At 40.4% G+C, this 22,735-nt stretch overlaps 2 protein-coding genes and 1 long non-coding RNA gene across 4 annotated transcripts in view; 2 read left to right on the top strand and 1 right to left on the bottom strand.

Annotated features, from left to right (window-relative positions):
* Window positions 1–22,735, top strand: part of LOC138747075 (uncharacterized protein C7orf50 homolog) — a 250,789-nt gene that overhangs the window by 44,090 nt on the left and 183,964 nt on the right. The gene's annotated exons all lie outside the window — the stretch shown is intronic.
* The window catches only part of LOC138747076 (uncharacterized), an 81,144-nt gene that overhangs the window by 27,187 nt on the left and 31,222 nt on the right, over window positions 1–22,735 (top strand). The window lies entirely within an intron of this gene.
* gper1 (G protein-coupled estrogen receptor 1) lies at window positions 1,165–22,028 on the bottom strand. 2 transcript variants are annotated; one of them, XM_069906756.1, is made up of 2 exons: window positions 21,787–22,028; window positions 1,165–3,157 (listed from the first exon to the last, which is right to left on the bottom strand). In XM_069906756.1, the coding sequence occupies exon 2, from the start codon at window positions 2,542–2,544 to the stop codon at window positions 1,471–1,473; it is 1,074 nt and encodes a 357-aa protein (XP_069762857.1). In that variant the 5' UTR covers window positions 2,545–3,157; window positions 21,787–22,028; the 3' UTR covers window positions 1,165–1,470. The 2 variants fall into 2 exon arrangements, with proteins under 2 accessions (XP_069762857.1, XP_069762858.1); XM_069906757.1 differs by having other exon boundaries at window positions 1,165–3,056.

The following is a 22,735-nucleotide window of genomic DNA, read 5'->3' as shown; positions in this document are numbered from 1 at the left end:
ACCTTGCTGCCTGATATCCGAATGAACGGGTTCAATACGGGTTAATAATTTCCCTGCCAGTTTGTTGTTTATCTTTGCCTCTGGCCAAATTATATTTCTTTTTTTCAACTGTGACTTTGTTGTAGTAATCTGGGCTCTGACTCAGAAAGTTGGGGTTCATCTCTCATGACACTGAACAGTACAGAAGGAAAACTGCCCTCTTGGGAATGCCATTTTTGAGATGATTAACTGAGGGCAGTGTCTGTCAGGTTGTTAGCAAAGATTCCAATCCTCATTAAAAAAAAAAAAATTGAGTAGATGCTGGCAATTTGAAATTGAAAAAAAAAAAGATATATGTTGGAGGTTTTTAAACTGTCTAGGCAGCATCTGTATGAATTAAAAACCGAATTAACATTTCACTTCACGGCCATTCATTAATTAGAGTTCAAATTTAAGGAAATAAAGCCAAGTTATCCTCGGTGCTTGTCAATGTTAATGCCTCAACCAACATGACAAAAATGGGGTATCCTATCACTATTACATTTCTATCTGTGGAATATTCTTATGTGCAAGTTGGCTGCTTCATTTCCCTACTTTACATTAGTAGCTGCAGTTCAAAATGCTGTGCAAGAGGCCCAAATTTTTGAAGGTGAAGTACAAGTTCTGTCTTTTTACCATTCTCTTCTTTCTTTCCGCCCCTGCTTCTCCCTCTCTCCTGCTCTCTCTACCCATTTCTTCCCTGAGTTTCTTTTTCCCTCTCTTGTTCTTTCCTTTCTCACGAGTTTGGCCTGTTTGTAATTGCCTCTGCTCTGCTGAGAGGATGAGTTCAGTTGATCAATCTTTGTATGCTTTATTTTCACTTATTTCCATCTGTGTATTCACTTTTTTTGAAGTTATGTTAAATTGGGCACCTGTCAAATTGGAGCAACTTACCTTGAACAAGTGTATGGTAATTGATAAGACAACTTGCATGCTGAGGTTTCAAAACCTCCAGCATTTGTTGTCCAAGCTATAGGTCCGAGACAGCAAATTAGAAACTTGTTGGTGCTGCATATTTATAGCTATCTACCTTAATTTGTGTGTGAGTTATTTAATCTAAAATGTATGTTTCAAATATATTGTACAAAGGATTTAAAATGAATCAAGCATTTAAAAATTGTATTCATGTTTAGGAAAGTGTTTATTTTTACCAACTTGAATATTATTAACCTGTGTAATTGTGCATAATTACCGTGCCTTGTGCGTATTAACATGAGTGATTTAATACTTTCTGTCTAATTAAACAATAAATTCAGATGGCCAAGCAAGCATTTGCAGTCATTGACGTATAATCTTTGATTGTTTAATTGTAATTTCATGCTGAATTATTTTATTTTATTTCAATTAGTTCACTTTTTCAACCCAGTCGTCAAATTGCCTATCGCATCTGAAAAAGGTCTGATATGAATTGCACCTTTTCCTCATATGCCTGTGCTTGAAAGATATTTTCTGCTAAGCGAAAGATTCCTCTGTGGTTACAGGAATGTTCCAGTTTAAAGTGTTGTTGCAAAGCCGGTAAACGGTGGATACGCTTGCCTTCCTTTTCATATACAAACGAAGCTTATCTCTGAAGGTCTCTCCAAGAAAGCTGTATATAATAGGATTCAGGCAACTGTTCGAAAAGGCAGCCAGATTAACGATGTGACGCATGAGTGGATAATAGTGCCCTAATGAGCTCTTCAGGGAAACTGATGAGTCCTTTGTGGCTTGTAGGAGCTGAAAACTGATGAAGACATTTTCTGGTAACCAACATATGAAGAAAACCAGAACAGCCACAACAATCATGCGAAGGGCCTTCTGGCGTCTTGGCCAAATGCGATTGTGCTTTTGTGCTTTTGTAAGAATTCGTACAATCAATGAATAGCAGAATCCAATGATGAAGAATGGGACAACAAAACCAAGGGTTACTTCTAACCACTGGATCTCTGTTACATCTGCAAAGCAAAAGTGAACTTCTCCTGAATGGTGAGCTTGTACAACAGCAAAAGGCATTACTGCAGCCAGAATAGACATCAACCAGATCAAACCGCAGCTCCACTTTGCATGCTGTAATGTTCTGAGTTTGGTGGTCTTCATGGACTGTGCTAGGGCAAGGTATCGGTCAAAGCTCATCCATGTGAGAAAGAAGATGCTGCTGTACATATTGATTTGCAGGAAGAGTGACATGAAAGTGCAAAGGATGGCAATGTCATAGTACTTGTCATTGAGATTGAAGACCTCAATGAGGGAATCTGCAACTAAAATGAGATCAGCTACAGCAAGGTTTACAAAATAGAGGTCTGGAATGGTCATTTTCCTGTGATGGTTCAAGTTCACCACCAGGATCAAGCCATTCCCAATGAAACCTATGGGAAATAGAAAAATTGTGTACAAACAAGATAGAGATAGGCTGATAATATAAAAATGCCTGTCACTTTGGTTTTTAATGATGTAACCACAGTTTAAGGTATCATTGCAATGACTGGATTCATTCAGTTCCATTTCATTGGAAAATAGTTGTATTCGCGATTCGAGAGGAGCATCCATAATCAAAATTGCTTTTTTTCTGAGACCTCCCAATTTTCACTGATTATTTATTGACTGATTTTTATCAGTGTGCTTTAAAGTGCTGTTGTAGTTACACTTGTGTATTGATGGATTCATTCTGTTCACCTCAACATATCAAAAGTTGATCTACCAATCTTTATCGTCGCATGCTTTACTTGCTGGTTGGATAATCCAGTGGGACACAAGCCTGGTCCCTGCATTTCCATTCTGATTCCCGAAAATAATTAAAAGTTTATCCATCTTGAGTGCAAAAGGCATTACTTTTGATTCAGATTAGGATTCTGGTTTGCTAAATTATGTTGCATTAGGTAGACTTGAAAGTTTGTGTCATTGCTTTTCTGGCTTTTGCTGGTTCTCACAGTTGTTGACCTACCATATTGGAAGGCCACTCCATATACTCTTGAGAGCTTCAGGTGTTCAAATTCTGATGGCTTACTTTATTGCTCTTTTGAAGTATGTGTGATGGTGATTGTTTCTCACTTGATGGATTCCTGAAGAAAAAAAAATCCTGTAATTATCTGAAACCTTTTTTTCCCCCTTCTGAAGATTTAGCTGTCAGATGTGAACATACACTTGAATTCAAGTGAGGATCCTGCAAATAATGGGTGGGGGGGGAGGGGGTATTGGGATAGATGGAGAAGACAAAATAAATACTGATCAGTGCATTGTGTATAAAATTCTTTACCAAAATGAAAATGTTTCAAATTGGCATTTTTCTGATTAATTGGGGCATTTATTTCAGACAATTGGTTAAAATTCTTAAAAATAAGATGACCAATTAATTGTACTGTATTTTCAAATTTCACAAATAATAATGCATCTTTTTATCTCTTCTTCCCTAAGAGACAAAATGTGTCCACAATGTTGCATATAACGAAGGAATACTCATTAATGACTGAACTTGTATTGAAATGTACAATTGTATCTTTAAGGTTAATAGAGTAAAATGGATTGCAGCTATGAATTAAATTAATATAGCTAAGAAATATTTTGAATGGAAAAAAGTTGATCAGTATTTGCATTCACTATCAGTTTGGCAGAGAGATAACAATTTTTGTTTACCAATTAAGCTCTGATGTAATTTTTTTTCCTTGCTCAGTAAATTGATACTAAATATGTGATGTCTGCATTTATCTTTTGTGCTATTACTGCCTTTTGCTGTCAGGAGAATTTCATTACAGAGTTGAGTATTAGGTTAAATGAAGACATGACTTCAAAAAGCTAACTGTTTCCCTGATAACTTGCTCAGTGTGGCGAGTATTATTTTGTGATGAGTACATAAAATTATCCGTAAAGAAATTTAATTGAGAAATTGCTTTCTAGAATTTTCATTTTAGATGATGCACAAGAGAACATTTATTACTGATATCCATTCTTGAGCCATCGCTGGTAAATATTACTGTAACTTGATATTGGATTTTATTTTTGGAAACATGTCAATGTTTGCACAATAATGACTATCCAGTAATTATGTGCAGTACTCCATGATTTTTAAAGACCATCTCTAAAATATTTCAAAGAGACTAGTTTTAAACTGTACAGTGTGTAACCTGATAAATGGAAATAGAAATCTGAAAGTTTTTTTTCTTATAAAACAAATTGCAGTAATTCCGAATGGAAACATGCACAAATTCTAGATGGCAGGAATTTGCTCAGCTTATATTAATGACAAGTTGGTCTCAAGCTGGAGTATTCCCCATCTCCTATGAAGGCATTGAGTGGGTGGCATTTTTTTTAGGATTACACAAATCAAATTGTACGGCACCTTTTTGGGAATAAAGAAGGATTTCACTTTTACTTGAAATTGGAAAAAAAACCCCAGGAAATTATTGATGAGGCTGAATCGAATGATCTACTGTATATTAAGAGTTGATGTTAGTAACAATCCCAATTTAGATGAGGCAATTTTGAGAAGCTTGGAGCTAGTTGTATTCTAATTACCAATCAATGCTGGGGCCCGTTACTTTTGTATCTAAATTATTGGATTTTTTTTTACCACAGGTTTTCAATTTTAAATTAAACTCTTCTTCAAGAAAAGATGATCATCTTTGCAATGTGAACAGGACTGCTTTAAATGGTCTAACTTCTTTATGTGAAATCCACTCTCAGATTTTTTTTCTGAAAATATTGCAGTTGTAGTTCCGGTGTGTCAATCTTGCCTGTCTCTACAATCTTCTGTAACCCCCAAAACCACCCGAGCACTGTGGCTCTGCAACTCCGATCTTTTGTGCGTCTGGATTTCCTTCAGTTGAATACTGGTGGATGCCTTCAGTTATCCAACTATCAGGCAATAGATTTCCCTCTCCCTCTCTTCCACTCAGAGCACAAGAATGTGCCATCTATCTTGAGAAAGATTTTGAGCAACTAACCTATTTTTGGCCAAAACTGTTTTTTGCTTGATCCAGCTCAATTGCAATGCTTTGTCATATTTGCAACATTAAAAATGATGGGTAGATGCAAATATATGCTGTGATCAAAAATGTATTGCGTTTATTTTTCGAGAGACTTAATAGAATGTCATTTTACTTCAAATGAGCTGCAGTATAAAAGTCAGGAAGTCTTTATGTAGCCTTTTTTTTTACAAGAGATCCCACAATACTGCCATAAAAAAGACCCGTCATTAAGCCGGCTTTGCTTTTATACACTGAACCAAATAACAGCAGCATTGTACTGCCCGACTGTGTCATTTTTAAAAAGCGTGCTGGCATTCCGGTGTCGATACAGCGTTGTCTACCTCTGCTGCTGGGTTAAAGGCAGGGCTACAATGATTCCCCCATTCCATGTTCGTACCTTTTACACAGAATGGTGTGGCTAAATAAAGGTGCAATATTCCCACCTTGAAGGTGCTCGTGATTCTGTGAGACCACAATTTTTAGAAAACTGCAAATAATTTTGGCCATTCTATTTAGAAAAAAAATATTCTCTTATTTGATTCTGTTCTGGGAATGTGCACTCAGATGCTACCGGGTGTGAAGAAGGTATCCTGCTTGGAAAGGTTAAACTGTTTGGAACTGGAGTTTATCTTACTGCAGTGTGCAAAATTCTCTGGAGTTGGTGGGGGTGGGGTATGAGACAATGTCCTGAGAGGATGATTCTTTTTGTAAGAAAATCCAGGAGTCGGAACCATCTCCGTGGGGGCGGGGGGGGGGGGCACCAATTTAAGGCAGAGATGAATAAGTGTTTCTTTTCTGAGGATGGCAAGTCTTTCTAACTTCCATGTAGGACTACTAGGGATGGAAAAAAAGAGTCCTGTGCAGATTTCAGGGTGAGATAGATTTCTAATCAGAAAGGGAATTTAAGGGGTTAGTAGAAAAGGCATAAAGAGTGGACTTTATGCTTTTGTCAGAAAATCCAGGAGTTAGAGGGCATAATCTGACACGGAGGTGTGGGGGAGGGGGGCATGATTATATCGAATGGCAGAGCAGTCTGGAGGGGCTGAATGGCCTTTCTCACCATTCTATGTCGTATTATCTTCAAGAAATGTTTGTCAGGCTCAGAAGAAAAAAGTATTGCAAAGAAATTAATTGGATCGTCCTCCCAAAGAGTCAGCAAAATTGGTGGTCAAATATCCTCCAATTAACATTTAAAAGCTCTTCCACAACTTTATCTTCTTTCAAACATAACTTTCAAATATTTATACACTTCTTTTGCAATGTATTGATTTCTATTGTAATTGTTCATTTGAAAATTCTACTTGCCAACTGCCTTGATCGTCACACAAAATTTACTTATGGAACTCTCTTTGAGAAATTATTTCATTGGTTATGCTGGAGCCTCTCATAATTTTGGAGATCCAATCAAATTCATTTAAATCTTTTGCTTTAATAAAGATTGTAGTGGTCCGGAGAGTGTCTTACAACTGAGTGGTGCGACAATGTCTCTTTTGTGTCTTTGTATGCCCTGGCTTCCACTCTGTCCCTTCTACCTTGCTTGCTGAGCAGTTACGTTATTTTTGTGCCAATGTCCAGCCTCGAGTATTTTGAAAATCTTGCCTAATGCAAGCCATTTTTCAATTTGACAAATGGATTGTGCATGAATTTGTACAAAATTGTTTAGTTGGAAATTCTTTAGTTTTGCGGGTGCAGCTGATGAGGCATTTGTTGTCCATTGCTTGGATTGTGATGGCAAAAAGAGTACACCATCTTTAATTAGTGAATTGTTTGGTCATTGATCTGAGTTTTTCACTTCAGACAGCAGAGCTGAGCTATCCCATGCTAAGTTGGTAGTGACCTCTCCCCAGCCCAGTTGCTTGGATGTGCTTTACTGAGAAGCAGTCGACGACGAGAAAAACAGTACCTCTATGTTGCAAAACTTGTGTGCATTGATTTAATAAACAGTTTATGAAATTAGACATTTATGTTCAGTTAAAAACACAAAGGTGGCTCTTTAGATCCCTTGTTTACTTTTTGATTTAGATTTGCTTTTTCCAGCACAACTTAGCACTGAATCAGGTTCACAGATTGATTATAAAGGGTCCATTTGGCATCGAGTCCATATTGGTTTTACATGAGAGCAATTCAACTCGTTCATGCCTGATCTCTCAACCAGCATCTATGTAAATGCTTTCCTTTTCAAAATTTTATCGAACTCCCTTTTAAACATAACCTCTCAGTACTTTCATACCAAAACACCTGCTGTGTGTGAAGAAAAACAACCTATTCCTGTTCCTTGAATATATATGAATGTTTATTTCCTTGGTGACATTCTAAAATATGTTGTACAGCCATATAATGTTAACCATGTTGTTTATTGGCCTTCTGCAAATGGAAATTTATTGCTTGTACAATGATGCATTAACAACAGAAGGCTTTGTATATTTGTTTAGCGCCAATGGTATTGATGACTTTAATTAAACCTGTTGTGTTTTATATAATATGATTTACTTCCCCTTCAATCTTGGATAACAAACAGGACAGACAACTGCTAAGAAGAATGATATTTGTATAGAAATTGGATTATGTTGCACAACATTTTACTGTGCTACATGATTCAGTTCTAATGAGAAGTACAGTACATAGGAAAACCAGGCCTGCTGCACAAAGTCCAGGATTTTCCTTTATGCATCTTTTGGTTGCATGTGAAGATCAAAATGTGTGTAGCTCCTGTCCTTGCATCATTTCCCTGAGATTTTTGTCCATTTGAGCTAGGTCTGTCATGGGATGGCCCACTTGCAGAGAAGCAGCATTTTCCAGGGCATTTGAACCAAGCTTCAGTGTTACTTCAAAGGAATGTTGCTGAGTAGGTCTGGCACCAGGCCAGAGTAGATGACCTTTAATTTTTGTACTTCCTCACTCATCCTTTGTTTTCCACCCACCCCTCCCTCCAAAACTGAATGGTCTTCTCACCTGACACCCCACCACAAGTGACCAGTCTCGTACCTCAACTCATTCAGTGACCGCTATCTACTATCAATTCCATTCCCCATAATTGTGCCATCACATCTATCAAACTGAGGTTCTCCATCAGCCAGCTCCCCACCATGACTACCAGCCCCCCACATCTCCATCGGGCACACAAAACTCAAAATGGTCAACCAGTTTACCTATCTCGGCTGCACCATTTCATCGGATGCAAGGATCGACAACGAGATAGACAACAGACTCGCCAAGGCAAATAGCGCCTTTGGAAGACTACACAAAAGAGTCTGGAAAAACAACCAACTGAAAAACCTCACAAAGATTAGCGTATACAGATCCGTGTCATACCCACACTCCTGTTCGGCTCCGAATCATGGGTCCTCTACCGGCATCACCTACAGCTCCTAGAACGCTTCCACCAGTGTTGTCTCCGCTCCATCCTCAACATTAATTGGAGCGACTTCATCTCCAACATTGAAGTACTTGAGATGGCAGAGGCCGACAGCATCGAATCCACGCTTCTGAAGATCCAACTGCGCTGGGTAGGTCACATCTCCAGAATGGAGGACCATCGCCTTCCCAAGATCATGTTATATGGCAAGCTCTCCACCGGCCACCGTGACAGAGGTGCACCAAAGAAGAGGTACAAGGACTGCCTAAAGAAATCTCTTGGTGCCTGCCACATTGACCACCGCCAGTGGGCTGATATCGCCTCAAACCGTGCATCTTCAGTGGGCAGCAACCTCCTTTGAAGAAGACCGCAGAGCCCACCTCACTGACAAAAGACAAAGGAGGAAAAACCCAACACCCAACCCCAACCAACCAATTTTCCCTTGCAACCGCTGCAACCGTGTCTGCCTGTCCCGTATCGGACTTGTCAGCCACAAACGAGCCTGCAGCTGACGTGGACATTTACCCCTCCATAAATCTTCGTCCGCGAAGCCAAGCCAAAGAAAAAGAATAGTTACAGGGTTAAGTATTCTTGTATCCATTGGTTCTTTCCACCATTCACCACAATGTAAATGAAAAACTGGAGCATTTCATTTTATAAAAGTGGAATTTTCCCATTCTAAGTCCTCTGTAGGTTTAACAGTGATGTCGAATTTGGTTCATGTGCCACATTTCATTGGTTCAATTTTGATTGCATAGCAAGTGCCTGAAAAATACCAAAATTCTAAGTGGGGTGGAAGTGAGTGGGCATGGGCTGAGGGCATCCTCAAGCAATGACTGGAGTAAAGCAGCAAAGCAAAATGAATCCTTGCTTGTATTCAATATTCTGATGCCTAATCTAGGCTTTGTGCTGGGACTTGGCCGCCTTTGGTCCTCATTCTTTGTCCATTCACTAGCTTGGTATCTTTTTCTCCTCTCTCCTCTCTATCTCATTAATTTCTCATTCACTTGAAGCCTGAAAGTTCTTGTCAGATCATTTTTAGTTGGAAACTATGCGATAAATGGTTTTCATGTTACTTATCTATATTAATCATATCCACTAACCTCGATCGTTTCATCTGCTTACAATAAAATCATCTGGTTGGAATCAAGTTCCAGCGTGTGCGAGCTAGTTGACAAATTGACTGGAGCAGCTTTTTAAATGTAGACAGACAGCAGGATAACAGGTCTTTCCGGCTCATGAGCTTGTGCCCGTCCAAATAAACAAATTAACCTACAAACCCCGTAAGTTTTTGAAAGGTAGGTGGAAACTGGAGCACCTCGAGGAAACACATGCAGAGATGGGAAGAATGTCTTTACAGATAGCGCCAGATTTGAACCAGATTTGCTGGTGTTGCTGTAGCATTGAACTAAATGCTGTGCACCAAGTGGTGAAATTTCATAAATGCTTCATTGGCATCAAAGATATTGTAAATTCCAGGGACTGTTATTCCAGAAAGGAAAGCTTTCAATCCTAATACCTTGGCTGCATTTGAGAATAATTATCAGAACTGGAAATATCCTAGAATACAAATGTGGGAGTTGCTGGGAGGTGGACTGGTAACAACAGAATTGCAAATTATAATGTAGCAGGAAATTATTTGTGGAATCCAACTTAACTTACTTCCCTGCACCCCACCACCATCCACTAACTTTGCAAATTCATCTCTAACAACTGTTCACTTGGCTTTTTGAATGTCACAGGCACCCAATCATGGCAGTGGATTTTGGACCCCAACCACTTATAGTTGTGCAAAACAAAGTGTTTTCTTACTGCTGGTTTTCAAAAAACCTTTTCAGTATAAATTTCCTTTTTGTACAATTAAAAAAAGTGTACTGATTAAAACATTTTAGTTGCTATTTTTAACATTGTTATTGCACAGTGTTAATGTTTATAGCTTTGGTCCAATACAAATTGTAATGACTTTTTAAACATTGGTGTTCTTTGACCTAATGCTTATATCAATTCAATACATGTCAAAGCAGGTGAATTTTTTTCACATTTGAAATAGCCAATGTTCTCATAGGCCAGATCTAATTTAAATGCTTAACTCTTAGTTCACATTAGTCTTGTACAGTGTTAGAATCCTAATTGTTCTCAAAGGATGTATACTGCAGGCTCAACCACCAAAGACTACTTTGCTCCAAAACCACAGGCATATCAAAAATCAAGATACATCTTAGTAAAAGTTTTGAGATACACGACAACCTGCGCATCGGTGGCATCATGAAGAGAGCCTCCGCTTCCTCAGGAGTTTGCGGAGGAGCTAGTGGAGTTATTCAAGTGAACCGGTACAGACTTGAAGGGCCGACATGGCCTGTTTCCATGCTGTAAATGGTTATATGGTTATATGGATCATTCCAATCTGAACCTTTTTGAAATTTGCTTAATCACATAGCAAAGGGCAGAGGAACACCTTTATTCCATAATTTTAAGACAAATTGGATCTGGCATTCCAGGAACCTAAAGGACAGAATAAGGTGCATTTCTATGTATAGTGGAACCCTGATTTAACGCAAATTCAGATATAACATGATGAGCCATCGGACCTTTTTTTTTTGCTCTTTCCGGAATTGAAATGTTTTTCAAAATGGATCCCACTGTTAGAAAACAAAAATATTTTCAGTGAAAAATAAACTTCACACACTAGACGTAATCAAGAATAAAAGTCAAACCCAATTTGCACGTGACCTCGGCATACCTGAATCAACACTTCGTAGCTGGAAATCTCAGTTAAGTTATACGAGTCATTTTGAAAAGTTGAAGAGGTGGAATTAAAGGCCAAATGCCTGAAGACAACCAAAGGTGTCAGGCTCGATAGCTCCCTGTGCGAGAGGTTCGTCAAGTGCACTTGAAAGGCCTTCCAATTTCTCGGCCTATTCTCAACGCTCAAGCTGAGAAGTTTGATAAGCTGATCAACAGAGAAACCTCACAATTCAAAGCTAACAATGGATGGCTAGACTGGTTTAAATATTGTCATGGAATTTCTCAAGTGTTAGTGTCTGGAGAAATTGCTCAGCCAATAATGGTGCTGCCAGTGAAAACCTGGAAGAACAAAAAACTCTTAGAAGAACAAGTGTACAACTGTGACAAAACAGGCCTCTGCTATAAGGTGATCCCAGACTACATGCATCTAGCAAAGATGACGCCCATCGACATGAGCGGTTCAAACAAGGCCTGACGTTGTTGTTTTGTGTTAACAAGACCAGAACACACAAGTTAAAATCACTCATGATTGGCAAATTTCACTCTCCCCACTGTTTCTACCATGTCAACGTGAAGTTGTTCCTGTTCAAATGCATGCATAGCAGCAATGCTTGGATGACCAGTGCCCTCTTTGAGGATTAGTTTTAAAAAACTTTTGTCCCTGCTGTCCACACTTGTTTGTGTAAGCAAAAGCTAGAACTCAAAGCTCTTCTTTTGCTTGATAACTGCCCCCCCATCTGCCAGCTGTCAACCTAGTAAGCCGTGACGGAAAGATCCAAGTTTCTCTTCTCCCAAAGAACACTACATCTAAGATCCAGCCCCTAGATCAGGGGATCATCTCTGTGTTCAAGCAGAATTACAGGTGTGAATTAATTTGTAGAACTATAGACGAATCAACAATGCTAAGAAGACTATCTGAAAAGCATGAATGTTGAGGAAGTTTGCCACTTAGGTGGGAAGGACTGGACAGCAGTCAGTTCCTTGTGTGTGGAAAAATGCTGGGTGAAGGGTCTGGGTCCAGCCTTTTCATTACGACAATCCACCAAGGAAGATGATGAGCAGAATTCTATGGCTTTACAGACGAAGAGATATGTGAGGCAGAGAAGCTATTTGAAATTAGCAAAGAGGATTAACAGCAGCGGTACTCTGCCGATGACGAATGCCCAACATATGAGCATCTGTTGGAGTCCAAAATTGTCTGTAACGTTACTATACCACCGGTTCCCGAACCACAGGAGGATGATAATGAAGAGCATCCATCCCCACCCCCAAAAGTGTTTGGAGCCATTAAGCACCTCCTGCATTGGCTGGAGACCCAGGATGTGGAACACATAAAAATCCTCCACCTCAGAGGCTTTCTGAATTTTGCTCTCAGCCAGCAACCTGCTGGAATTCGAGCAATGAACGCTTGATTGCTTTTTTTAAGAAATAAAATGTTGATTGTAAGAATTAAAAAGATGATTGTAAATAGCATTGGCTGGTATTGTACATATGATCTTTTTGAAAACGATGTTTTTCTTGAACCTTGGTTTAGCACGACTCCACTTTTTTTGGCGATACATTTTTTGGACCCAAACGACTACCACATTATAATGGGGTTCCACTATACCTGTGATTAAAACCAGCAGAATTTGTAAATAAGAATTCAATGGCAACAGGTTAATATGTTTCTCTCTACATACTGATTAAAAAGCAGCATAGCCCGTGAAAAAATTAGTAGAATTCTCTATTTACAAAATGTTAGCAATTGCACCTCAGATGGAGGTGATCCTTTTCCCATTGTATTGTTCAATACTGTTTTGTCTCTGGTAAATGTCTGTGGATCCATTGTTGGCCTAATTCACAACTTCAGAACTCACAAAAAATGGATGGAAATGTCATCCTTGATTCTCAGGAGTAGAAAATGTAGTCGGTCTTTCTCAATCTTTATAATGCTGTGGTTTATGAGTATAAGGGTGGGAAATGTTGAGGAACAACCGAACTAAATATTGTGCCTGAATAGAGATCTTAAGAGTTTTATTTTGACCCCTTTATTAAGATGCTGTTTGGACAAGAGGAGAATTAAGGGTTATAGGGAGCAGGCAAGAAAGTCGAATTGAAAGGCAGAGTGAATTAAAGGGGACCTATGTCCTACTCCAGTTTCTTTATCTTAAGTTATTGGGAAAGAGCAGCATATTTTACTTCAGCAACTTAACTCCCGAAATACTGAGGATTTGTCTCTCTGAGATTTGTATATTCAGAATAACTGCAATAGATATCCATCCATGGAAGTGCTTAGCAGTGGATACAAGGTTCCAATTCCCCTTACATCAGCCACACAGAGTTTTAACTTTATCATGGTATCTGAACGATTCAGGATTATTTTTGTGCTTTCAATGTTTTAATGAAAACTGTCTGCCTCAATTTTAAATAAAGGACAATTTTGCTGCTCTTACTATACCTGCATCTGGGCCCTGCAGTCGTGTTGATATTAGCTTTATCAGTAGGATCTTTAAGAGACTTGTGGGATGATAACAGATAATTATCTTGTTATCCCAGTAGTTTATTAGATTTTTCTGGATGACAGTGTTCAGTCAGTGTTGTATCCTGACTCAAATCTAATGAATTTCACCCACGTTTCCACAGAATGTAAATATTGTTCTGTAAATTCCAATATATTGTCTACAGCAAGGAATATGTTGCCCTGGTGAACAATGTGTTCAAGATTTCAATCCAGAGATTCACATTTATTAAAAAGTAATAACCCAGATTAACTGGATGTTTTAAGGTACAGAGACACTGGGTTTTGATGAATTATAAAGGATTATAATAGAAAATTGAAAGAATTGAGTTAAATGGTAAGAGCTACCAATTGGTGAAAGAGAGACCAATATAAAAAGCTACTATGCCATTCTTCAGTTTAACCGACTGAGATGTGGCTAATGTGATATTCAATGATCATGATAGAAGATGCTTGTCTCCTTGACTTTCATTGATGAAAGTTTTAGTTAATCCTACTCTCCAGCCTGTATCAATGTCGCTCTGCTTCAGAAGAAACCAGTGTTTCTGTATTTTTCCAGTCAAAATGGTTTGTGGAGGCAGATACAACTCTAGATCCAATATGCTGAAGGAAGTTTACAGTTCTGTACATTTGACAGCCCTCTGACAAAACAACAAAATGTATAATGCTTGTGTTTCTCTTTATTTAAATTCTTCATGTGCTTTTCCCTCCCAATTCATAGAATTTTCTGAACACACGAGCTCTTCCAGTTCTGTTGCTGTGCTAACCCTGACTTTAATTGCTTCATTTATTGACAGCTGATCTTTTCAAACCTGTTTCTTTCTTGTATTAAGATTTGTGAAAGATGTTCTCTGCAAAACAAAAATTCTATGGTGATCCAATTAAAATGTATAGAACTATTGCAGGGCTTGACAGGGAAATGTGGTGTTGGTGTTTCTCTCCTGGTTGGGTTGTCCAGAATCAGGGGGTACAGTCTGAAAATCAGGGGTGTATCTTCAGGGCAGAAATGAGATTTCTTGTAATTCTCCCACAAGGAGGACCAGTGAAGCTCAGTGTCTGAGTGTATTCAAGATGACAATGTATAGATTTTTAGATCTGAAGGGGTCATGGGATTAGTTCAGGAAAGTGTCAGAGTTGGAGGTGAATGTCAAATTTTCTTGATAAGAGTGCCTTGGGTTATTTTACCGCAAGTAAATCATCAGATGTGTTTTCCCCTTCATCAACGTTCAACAATTGTTTCTAATCTTGTGCTTGGTGAGGTAAATCACTGGCTGAAACACAGACAAAATGGGGAATATAAAGGGAGAGATTCTATACTGTTAACTAGATTATGTTGTGCAACGTGACTACTTGATGATGTTCTCCATTTCATTGAAGATTGGTGTTTATACAATATATAAAGGAATGCGATTTAATAAATGTGTTGAATTCCTAAAACATCGTGTCATTTGGCTGGTATCACCTAAACATAATTTTTGACATTTTTCATCCAGAGCAAACCAAGTGCAAAGTACGTGGGATTAATTGTTAGGAAATTCTATAAATTCATAATTTTTTTGCCTGGTTATTCTCTTTGATAATGAAGTGATATTAGTAAATAAAACAGACGTAGGAGCAGAATTAGGCCTTTTGGCCTAATGAGTTTTCTTTGCATTTGAAATATGGCTGATGCATTTTTCTTTTCAACCTCATTCTCCAGCCTTCGACCCGTAACCTTTGACACCCAAACTTATAAAAGGATGTCCTCTTACTCAAAGGCTGTCCCTTCTGGTTCTCGGGTACCCTACTGCTAGAAAAGTCTTCACCACGTCCACTCTATCCAGCCCTTTCAATGAAATCTACCCCATCCGCCACATCCTTCTTGACTCCAGTGAATACAGGCCCAGAACTACCAAACACTCGTCTTAGTGTTAATCCTTTCATTCCCAGGATCATTTTTGTATACATCCTCTTGGCTCTCTCCACATCCTTCCATGGATGATAGTCCAAAAACTGCTCTCAGTACTCCAAATTTGGTCTCATCAATGCATAATATCTTTTATTCTTTAAATTTTCGACATACAGAATGGTAACAGGCCATTTTGGCCCATGTGTCTGTGCCGCCAAATTTGCACCCCATCAACCTACACCTCTGGTACGTTTCTGAAAGGTGGCAGGAAACGAGAGCCCCTGGAGAAAACCCACACAGACATTGGGAGAACATGCAAACTCCTTCGAGACAGCACAGGATTTGAACCACCATCCGTTCCCGATCACTGGTATTGCGCTAACCGCTACGCCAACTGTGCTGCCCTATCCTTGCTTTTATGTTCTTGTTCTCTCAAAATGAATGCTAACATTCAAATTCAGAATTTATTGTCATGAAGTAATGAAATTCTGTGTTTTGCAGCAGCCCTAGTGCAAATATTTGTATTATAACCATCTTACAACATGACTATAAATAAAAAAAATATAAAAATAGTAGTGCACGAAAAGTAAGGCAGTGTCTTTGGTTCATTGATCGATCCTTCAGGAATCTGATGGCAGGGGGAAGAAGCTGACCTTGTGCCGCTGAGTGGTTATCTTTAGGCTCCTGTATCTTTTTCCTAATGGTAGTAGAGTGAAGAGGGCATGGCCTGGGTAGTGGGGGTCTTTGAGGATAGAGGCTGCTTTTTTTTTAAAGACACTGCCTCATGTAGATGTCCTCGATGGAGTGAAGTCTGGTGCCTGTGATGTCGCAGGCCGAGTCAACGACCTTCTGAGTTTATTCTTGTCCCGAGAGTTGGCGCCTCCATACCAGGCAGTGATGCAAACAGCCAGAATGCTCTCCACAGTGGATCTGTAGAAATTTTCAAAATATACGGAATCGCCTCAGACACCTCACAAAGTATAGCTGCTGGTGAGCCTTCTTTGTGATTGCATCAACACGGAGGCTCCAGAACAGATTATCGGACGTGTTATCACTCAGGAATTTGAAGTTCTTGACTTTCTTCTCTACTGAGCCCTCGATGAGGACTGGGCCATGTTCTCCTGACTTCCTTCTGAAGTCCACAATCATCTCCTTGGTTTTGCTTACCTTGAAGGTTGTTGTCATTAAACCATTCAACGAGTTGATCTATCTCCCTCCTGTCTGCTTTCTCGTTGTCGTTTGTGATTTTGCTGACAAATTGTGGTGTCATCATCAAACTTGTAGATGGCATTGGAATTGTATCTGGCCACACAGTCATGGGTGAATAATGAGTAGAGCAGTGGCCTAAGCGCGCATCCTTGAGGTGCGCTGGTATTGATCATCAGTGAAGAGGAGACGGCGTTTGCCTTGCTTATTGCAGTCTCACCCTACAGTTTAAACCAGGCAATCCTTCACCAGGACTCTCCGGTTCCTTTGAACCTCTGTAGTTAAATCCCCAGTTATGTTTAATATCCTCTAAATTCCCCAAGTTTTAGCCAGAATTTTCAGAACTGGCTGTTCCCTAACTTGCACAATATCTGTGCCCTTCCAATTTTTTCTGGTCATATTTGCACTTTCGCACACAAAACTTTTGCTCCTTTCTGTCTGAGGATGCTCATGTCAAGAACTGAGACACTTTTTAGGAACCTACAAAAGTAATAGGTGGTGTAATTGTTTCTTGAAAATTCAGCTGGAAATCCATGTAGTACAGGGTGTGTGTTTGTTTTCCAGTACAAATAATGAGCCTGTGACAAACAAATCTAGCATTGGGGCCTCTGACAAGTTATCAGAGTTCATGTTAACTATTTAATGAGTTGGACCACAAACTATGGCCCAAATATTCTGAAATTAGTTTTGCACACCCTTCTCTCAAAGAAGCTTAGAATCTCTAATTTTCTGCTCAAGGCCCTTATGAGGGTAGGAAGAAAGCCATTTATCTCTTTGTGTTACTCAGATTCTAGGCCATTGCATGTCAAGCCTCTTCCTGGAGTCTGGCTACAAAAGCTTGCCTTTCAGACAGCAGCCCCAAAAGCATCCCATTCATATCAAGAGGCACCTCATAGCGCCCCCGGAGCTAGTGGAGGCGGGCGACTGGTGTCAGAGTGCGACCCATCAGAAATACATGGCAGAGCAATGGCCGTCTTCCCTACCCATAATCCCCACACAGCTGGAACCTCTCTGTAGTTCCCAGAACAGTGTTTTCCCTGCCTGAAAGTGCCTTCTGAATGATCTGTATTGTAAATATTCTTAACCTGTCTTGGATCTTTGTTTTTATTGGTGTGGGGTGACAAAAATCCAACATTTAGATTTGAAATATTCAAGTTGTACACGAGTTTGTCTGCTTTGTTGGACAAGGAGAGTGGCAGGTTTTTCACTCTCCATTGCATGCAAAACTTAATGACATTGTGGTTCCAAATGTAATCATAATTCTAGATTCTCCCACCAGACGTACAACTTTCCCCGATCTAGCTCATAAGTTCCCTTAACTCACTGTCGCATGTAGGTTCCAATAAAGCTGTAGCTTGTGGGACCATCCCCTTTAGTGGAGAAGAATTTCAGTACCCAGAGCACAGTGTGGTGACAGAGATTGTTGTTTCCAATGTGTAACCTAGTGGCTTAGACAACAAAATAGCCTTAGTCAACATGCTATAGGCAAAATCGAAGGAAAGAAAAACTGCACCATTTTCTGCCTGTAACTTTTAACATGAATGTTCATTTATAGGTGGATAGCCTAAAGACCTCTAACTCTGCTCTGCCATCCTCTTTTGTACCCACCTCACATACACTGTTTATGTCTTCATAAAAGGATGTTTGAAAATCCAATGCACTAAATCGTCACAAATTTTCTTCAGATTTAAAAAAAAAGTAAATTAGATTAAATTAAAATAAATTTCCTACTGTGTACATCTATTCCCAACGTTTGATAATTGGGTATGAAGACTTGTTTTCTTCTGTGATTTGTACATTTCCAAATTTGAGTACACAAATCTATTATTTTATGTCCACTCCACTGAAAATGTACATTTTCCAAGTGTGCAATTTTTAAATAACACACTGTCTGCAAAACATCATGCTTAATTTACAGTTTTGAGAAAAACAGAACTGCAGGTGCAATGAAAAGCTTTCTTGGTTTGGCAGAGAACAGCAAAAGTTCATGAAGTACTATGGTTCATCAATTTTGTATTTAATTGAAAGGTGTTGTGGTTTATGCAAGATAATGCTGGATAAATTGAACTTGAAGTTTAAAAAAAAATCAATGTTCTTGCCAAATTCTGTGTGATTTTGGCTCATTAGGCATCGAACCATCATCTGCTTCTCGACAAAGATTATTTTGTTCATTTAGTCTGTGAATGTCACTGGAAAGATCAGTATTTCTTAACCATTGCCAACTGTCTTGAACTGGGGCACTTTCTACACTATTTCTGTCAATAGGTACGTTGCTCTTGGGCTGGTGTCATAGAGGTTAGACCAGATCAGGCTGACACTCTGCTAGCCTTAAATTTAGACATACAGCATGTTAACAGGCCCTTTTGGGCCACGAGCTTGTGCCAGCCAATTACTCCCGATTGACCTCCAGCTCTTGGTACGTTTTAAACGGTGGGAGGTAACTGGAGTCCCACACAAACACAGGGAGAGCAGACAAATTCTTTAGAGACAAAATGGGATTTGAACCCTGGTCCTGATCACTGGCACTGTAACATATGTGTGCTAACCACAGGGCTAATTATGCTGCCCTAAACGTGCTAAGGAACATTAGCAAAGCAAATTAGTTTATGTGGTAATTTATACTGGTTACATCCTTGTCCCCGCAACTTCCAGATTTAATTAATTGATTTTTAATTCTTCTGTTTCTATGGTGGGATTTCAACTTGAGTCTCTGGATCATTAATCTGCATCTCCATGTACAGTAATTGGTCGAGTAACATAACCACTGACGTACCCCATGTTGTACCATCTAATCTTAATGTTCTTGGAGGAAGATTGCAGGTAATTAGGTCCCTAAATGTATTTAATTGTGATACTGCATAAAAACAGGCCATTTAGCCCACCATGTCCATACTGACCAGTGACATCATCACATCAAAACCCATCTTCCAGCATTTGTCGCAAAGCCCTCTGGACACTGCTATTAAGTAACTCTATTTCCTTCACTTTCTTTACTCTGCTAAAAATGGTTTCCTTTGTATCCCCTCTGAATCTCCATTCTACTTGATGTCCTCTTGTTCTATTCATTTCTGAGATGAGGTTTATTGCAGTCTATCCAATCTCTGCCCACAATCTCCTCACTTCAGAAAGCAGACCTAGCCTCTTCAATCTCTCCTCATAACTGAAATGCTCAACTCTCTGGCTACGTCCTGATTAAGGTCCTCTGCGCCCTCTCCAGTCCTATTATCATTCTATAGCAGAGTGACCAGAACTGCACCAGTACCCCAGCTGAGTCTGACCAAAATTTCAGCACAAGTTGGAGCGTAAGCTCCCAACTTGTGTATTCAATTCCCTGACTATGAAGCCTAATATCTCATTTGCCTTCTGAGCCATGTTGACTTGTATTGCCACCTTCAAAGATCTCTCATTAAGCACATTTGCCTTATAAGCTGAAAGGTGCAGTCAATATGTACATTTCAATAACATTGAACCAATCTATGACTACTTTGTGAATTGTAATAACAATAAATAAAATAAAAGCTTAACCAAAGTTGCTGTCATTTGATGCTTTGGTATCTCGTCATCGACTCACTACTGGACATTTTGTCATTTGATTCTGGCCTCTAAGTGGTCCTATTTTTCTGCAGTTGGTAGTTAATAGATGCAAGTGTACGACTCATTTGTCTGGCTCAAAAATCTATCACGACACCAGTGGAGAACATTGGAGATGCCGCACTGCTGAACGAAATGTTAAAAATGGAACCTAGGTTGGACATATTATCCTATTACGCTTTTTCAAAGAATATTTATCTATTTGTGAATCTAGGCTTAAATCTTGTGTAGGGAAGTGCCACAGAATTTCAACTCTTGGAATTTTTAACTCTTGGATTTTTTTTCCCAAGCACCTCTTCATCATGTGAGTTTTTCTCCTTTGGAATCCTGTTGGTGATCATTTGTCCACACCCACCAGAAAATGGACTAGCTACTTGTTCAAAGATCTGATTATTCTTGGACTATTTGTCATTCTTCTCATTTTTTTTATATAAGTAACAAGTGCTCAAGGAAAATGAGAAAACACATTAGTAAGATTATTGCTGTGACAATTATTCCTGTGTCCTGACAAACACGAATCTCTCAACATCATCTTGTGTCCCCCCCCCTCCCCCGGAGATCAGCTATAATACTATGCAGGAGATTCATCTTTATTCCACATCCATCGTGGAACATTAGAAAACTTGAGTCAGGCTGCATGTTCCCCTTGTTTCCTGTCAGTGCAAGGGTGGACACATGAGGATTTAGGCTGTTCTAGTCAGTGCAGACGCTGCAATAACTACACTTCGAAGGTATCATGTTGGCTGTGCTGAATGTTTTGGGAGTCGTGTTAAGAAAGAGGAAGCCTTTTATTCCACGAAAGAAAGATGTTGTGTTTCTTTTCGGTCTCACTGCTCGAATTCTCATCTGTCCTTCGTTGCAGAAACTCCCCAGGAGGGACCTAGCGTTTGCCCAATGGTCACTTGAACCTGTGGCTCACTCCATGCCAAGACAAATGAACCATGCTGGCAGAGCAATCCCTCCAGGGTTGTCCTGGACTTCAATTAGCTCTAAAAGCCCCTTCACCGATCCATCTCGCTGGTCCTGCACCTTGGCTTCTCTTTTAAACCCGTTCGGACCAGTGCTTTGGTTTGCAAAGCGACTCCATGGGAAGACGAGAGAATGCGATTCGTTTCCGCACTGGGGGGGGGGGGTTTCTGCGCCAGGGAAGCAGCCTTCCTCACCTCCAAAAGAGGAGTGCATTCTTGGTCGCTCTGAGCTTTGAATGAATGGAGCTCTGCATCATTAACTGTTTGTTAATGCTCCCCACCTCTCTATTCAAGGGGGGGGGAGAACCAAAAGCCCTCCCTGAACGTTAATCACTGTGACTAAATAGCCGGACCCTGCAATCAAGTGTCTATCGTGAGTCCCACTGGAAGCAAACCACTCAGTCGGTGACTGGAAGCCACTTGCACGGGAAGAGCAGAGAGAGAGAGTCGACCACTCGATTCCAGCGTTTAAAGCACAAGAGCCCCCCGCCCAGGGTGATTGGAGCACCCCGCTCCCGAAACGGGCCGCTTCCGAGCGCCGACTGCAGAGCGAGCCCAACCTTTTGCAGTGGTACCTGTTAATTCAGCTTCCCGATCGAAGTCGTCCTCCGAGAGACCGACGGGGCATGGCCATCACCCTTGTGGAAACTGCAGCCTTTCTGTTTCGATTGCAAGCTCCCCAGGACCGTTCTGAAGGGTTCGGGGCGGGCGGGCGGGCGGGCGGGCGGGTGGGTGGGGGGGACCCACCAAAGCTCACGCCACCTGCCGTGCAAGAGCTGAGATCCAGCCGGAGCCCAGGGCGACTCGCACCCAATCAAGCTTGCAGAGCCGAGCAATCCCTCCGCATGGCAGCCGTAAGTTTATCCTGGAGTGCTGCTCCCTTAGCAACTGGGAGGCAAAGAAAAGTTGGACGTCCTTTTCAGCGGACTCTTGTTCAATGGGTGTCCACCTTGTTAAGACTGATTCAAGTCGTTCCCGGGGGATTGATGGGGTCCGGTTGCATGTCTGAAGTGGCCAGAACCCACAGAAATCATGCAAGCCGCCTGTAAATACACTTGCTCACGCGAATGGTATTGATTTCTGCATCTCTCCAGGAATAACTCCAAATTTGAGCATTGAAAAGAGCCACAAACTTTCCCCCTTTCCATGGGGAAAGGCTGCTTCTCCAGAGCTCCTGCTTGCTTCCACTGCACCGCTCTTGAATGCTGCCTTTTTCACCAAACGCGGGTGGAGTGTTCCCAGGCACTGCTGAGGATTTCTTCAAGGAGGATATGAGCACATCATTTTGCCAGTGACCGAGCTTGGAATAGGATGTATATTTCTGGTGACCCCGGACTCCCATTAAGTAGGGAGTCTCTGAGAGACTGGGAGGCCAGTGGCCATTCTCAGGCACCAACATGAACAACGTGGCCCGCTCAGTGTAGCTGGGAGTCTATGAGAGACTGGGTGTTCCCAGGCACCAACATGAACAACGTGGCCGCTCAGTGTAGCTGGGAGTCTATGAGAGACTGGGTGTTCTCAGGC

The sequence above is a fragment of the Narcine bancroftii genome, chromosome 12 (assembly GCF_036971445.1).
Source record: "Narcine bancroftii isolate sNarBan1 chromosome 12, sNarBan1.hap1, whole genome shotgun sequence".
NCBI classification, from domain to species: domain Eukaryota; kingdom Metazoa; phylum Chordata; class Chondrichthyes; order Torpediniformes; family Narcinidae; genus Narcine; species Narcine bancroftii.
Note: the sequence above shows the minus strand (reverse complement) of the source record. Positions and strands in the feature narration are given on the sequence as shown.